The 2,689-nt window shown below is 30.9% G+C and overlaps 1 protein-coding gene across 1 annotated transcript in view; it reads left to right on the forward strand.

Moving 5' to 3' along the window:
• Positions 1 to 1,422, forward strand: part of LOAG_18755 (hypothetical protein) — a gene marked incomplete at its 5' end in the record, with an annotated part of 3,386 nt that extends 1,964 nt beyond the window's left edge. The window contains 3 exons of the mRNA XM_020451417.1: positions 346 to 445; positions 740 to 905; positions 1,236 to 1,422. Coding sequence (XP_020304800.1) covers positions 346 to 445; positions 740 to 905; positions 1,236 to 1,399 — 430 coding nt within the window. The 3' untranslated portion in view covers positions 1,400 to 1,422. The remainder of the gene's footprint in view (positions 1 to 345; positions 446 to 739; positions 906 to 1,235) is intronic.
• Between the last annotated feature and the right edge of the window lie 1,267 nt (positions 1,423 to 2,689).

Genomic DNA, 2,689 nt, shown 5'->3' on the forward strand with positions numbered 1-2,689 from the left:
AGATATTTCAGTGAGAAGTTGCAGTACTGAAGCTCATTTTTCGATTTCTTTAGGGAAATTTCACTCGCGAATGATCGACATATTCCCATTTCTATGATTGTTGAGATGAAATACTTTATTCTTACTAGAATTGTCGCATTGCAATTTACAAATGAATAATTTAGATATGGAATTGGATGTGTCATATGAATGTTTAAAGTTATTGACAGTAGATTGAAGATTTTCTCATAGAATGAGTGAAATTTATACTCAAATAGCATAGCAGTGATATCGATTCACACATATGTTTAATCAAGAATGTTTTGGTATTAGGCCAATTATGTTAATTGTGTTCATATGTTTCAGAGGTAATGAAGATAGTGCCTCTGTAAGATTAAGAGCCGAAATTGAACGATTACGTAAAGAGAGCGGAAAAAAGTCAGGTGGTGAAATGGATGATACCAAGGTTGATTTTTTCACTTCATTATCATGATTTCATTGGCTTAGCTAATAGTTGTACTAACGATATCTAAGTTCACGTTTCATTGAATTTGTGATTCTTGCGACTTACCTTCTAGCCTTTCAAAGGAAATAGGTGCAAGAAACAAAATAAAAGTCAACGGAACAGCAGAGCGGTCAGTATTTTCATTCAGGAGGTTGTTTCATTGTCTTAAGCATTGTATTACTAGATAATCATAATCATGGTTATTGCTTTAGAATTTCTATCAGATTATTGGCATGATTAGTACTTTAATTTCAGAGTTCGAGCAGTTCCTCAACGGTTGCATCATCTGAATCGGGTGATTCCGATTCAGAATGTGATAACGGGGATACAAAGTCAGCATCGGTGGTATCAAAAAATATGCGCAGTAGCGATGATTCTAGAAGTAGGAGTAGTGATACTGGCGATGATGACGATTTACAAGGTTCTTTATTTTATATCGCGTGTAGCTGTGAATCAAAAGTAGTAGGTAATGAGGAGTGTGAGGAATGATATCCTTCTGTATTATTATGTATAATTAATTACTTTGGCTTTAACCATGCTTCTCAAGGTATTGATATTATTACTTTTATGTGAGAAATGACTCAATTCTGTGTATACAATTCCTGATCATAGAACCATGAGAAGTTGTTAACCGTGGTTTATGAAATGATGGTCGTTAAGGAAAACTTTCGAATTCAGAATATACATTGGGTCCACTTACTTTCGTTTTTTATTATTACTCTTTCTTCCTGTATTTGTGGACATTTTTCAGAAGCGCTGGAGCAACAGCTACGTTCACAATCAATGCCCTCAATTGAAGAAACAAAACAAAAACAAGTCAAATCTTATCCTCCACCACCGCTTCCGGTTAATAGTAATACGAAGAAATTATTGCATGATGATTTGCAGCTAAGTGAAAGTTCGGATGAAGATTAGCGATTTTTTCGTCATTCGTAGATGTTTTCTATACAGAATTATCGTGGAAAATTTCTGTCATATTTCAAGCTCTAGGATAATTTTTTAAGGAAATGAGAAATCAATAGATTAATTGTCAAAAGCTTAACCAGCGAAAAGATTAAACGAAACATCCGACAGTTGGTATCGAGAACCTGTTTAGAAATTTCTCATCTCCATCTGTTAGATATATATTATTGTTGGTGACTACGTTGTATTTGATAATTGGGCTTTCATGGGAATTCCAATAAAATATGCATATATGAAGGCCTTGGATCAGTGTAATGTTTTATTATTTTCTAAATTAAAGAATTGCAGATCTAATTAATTGTATTCGTTTGTGATATTTTAGTAAATTTTACGAATATTCTTGAATTTTGCCTCCATTCTTTTAGACAGCTGTATAGTACAAAGGTGAATATTTTATATTTGAAATTTCATATATTGTTAAAATAAGCTAGTGGGTAATTTGTTTATTTATTTTGAATATTTGATTATGTCGGATTTATTTGTACATCATTATTCGATGGCGGTGATTGATGGCTGAGCCACTGATTTGATGATTACAAATTCATGTCAAAAAATTTAGCTGCTAGCAAGATCTGATGTACCACAAATACACTACCACGAAGAAACAAGCAGTACGTCCGTTTTCATTAACAATAAGTTATGCTTTAATGATGTGCAAAGGGGATGATAGAGTAATACAAAAGTTGCAGTACAAAATTGTAAAAGATTAGCTATTAATTTATTCCATCAGCAATGTAACCTTAAGCTGAATTAAAATCAATGATCAAACAAATGGAAGAGGTCAATGTAAACTGTACCAAATGACAGGTTAGCCTCAATTATCAGCAAGAAAGGATAATGTGTATTTTGATCTGATATGCTCAAATAATGATAATCATTTCTTTCACTTATCTTAATTTATTCAATTATTTCTTCCCAAACTTGTTAAATGTATTCTTTGCATATCTTTTCAAACATTAATAATTGATCTCATGGATAGTAATTATGAGGTTCTTTCCTTAATGTCTTTTTTTCTTTTTGTAGTATAATGCATTTGATAAAAATTTGTTATTTTTTAATGATTGGTATTTATCATTTGATAGTATCAATTTGACATTGTCAAGCAATTATATCATTTCATCAAAAGCATTTATCAATAATATCATATTAAATATATAAATAATTAAATATATAATTAATTAAATATACAACAAAAAATTTGAATTATATATATATATCAGGCATCTACAAATGTATACAGAC

This window comes from Loa loa (assembly GCF_000183805.2).
Source record: "Loa loa unplaced genomic scaffold supercont3.494, whole genome shotgun sequence".
Classification (NCBI taxonomy): Eukaryota; Metazoa; Nematoda; class Chromadorea; order Rhabditida; family Onchocercidae; genus Loa; species Loa loa.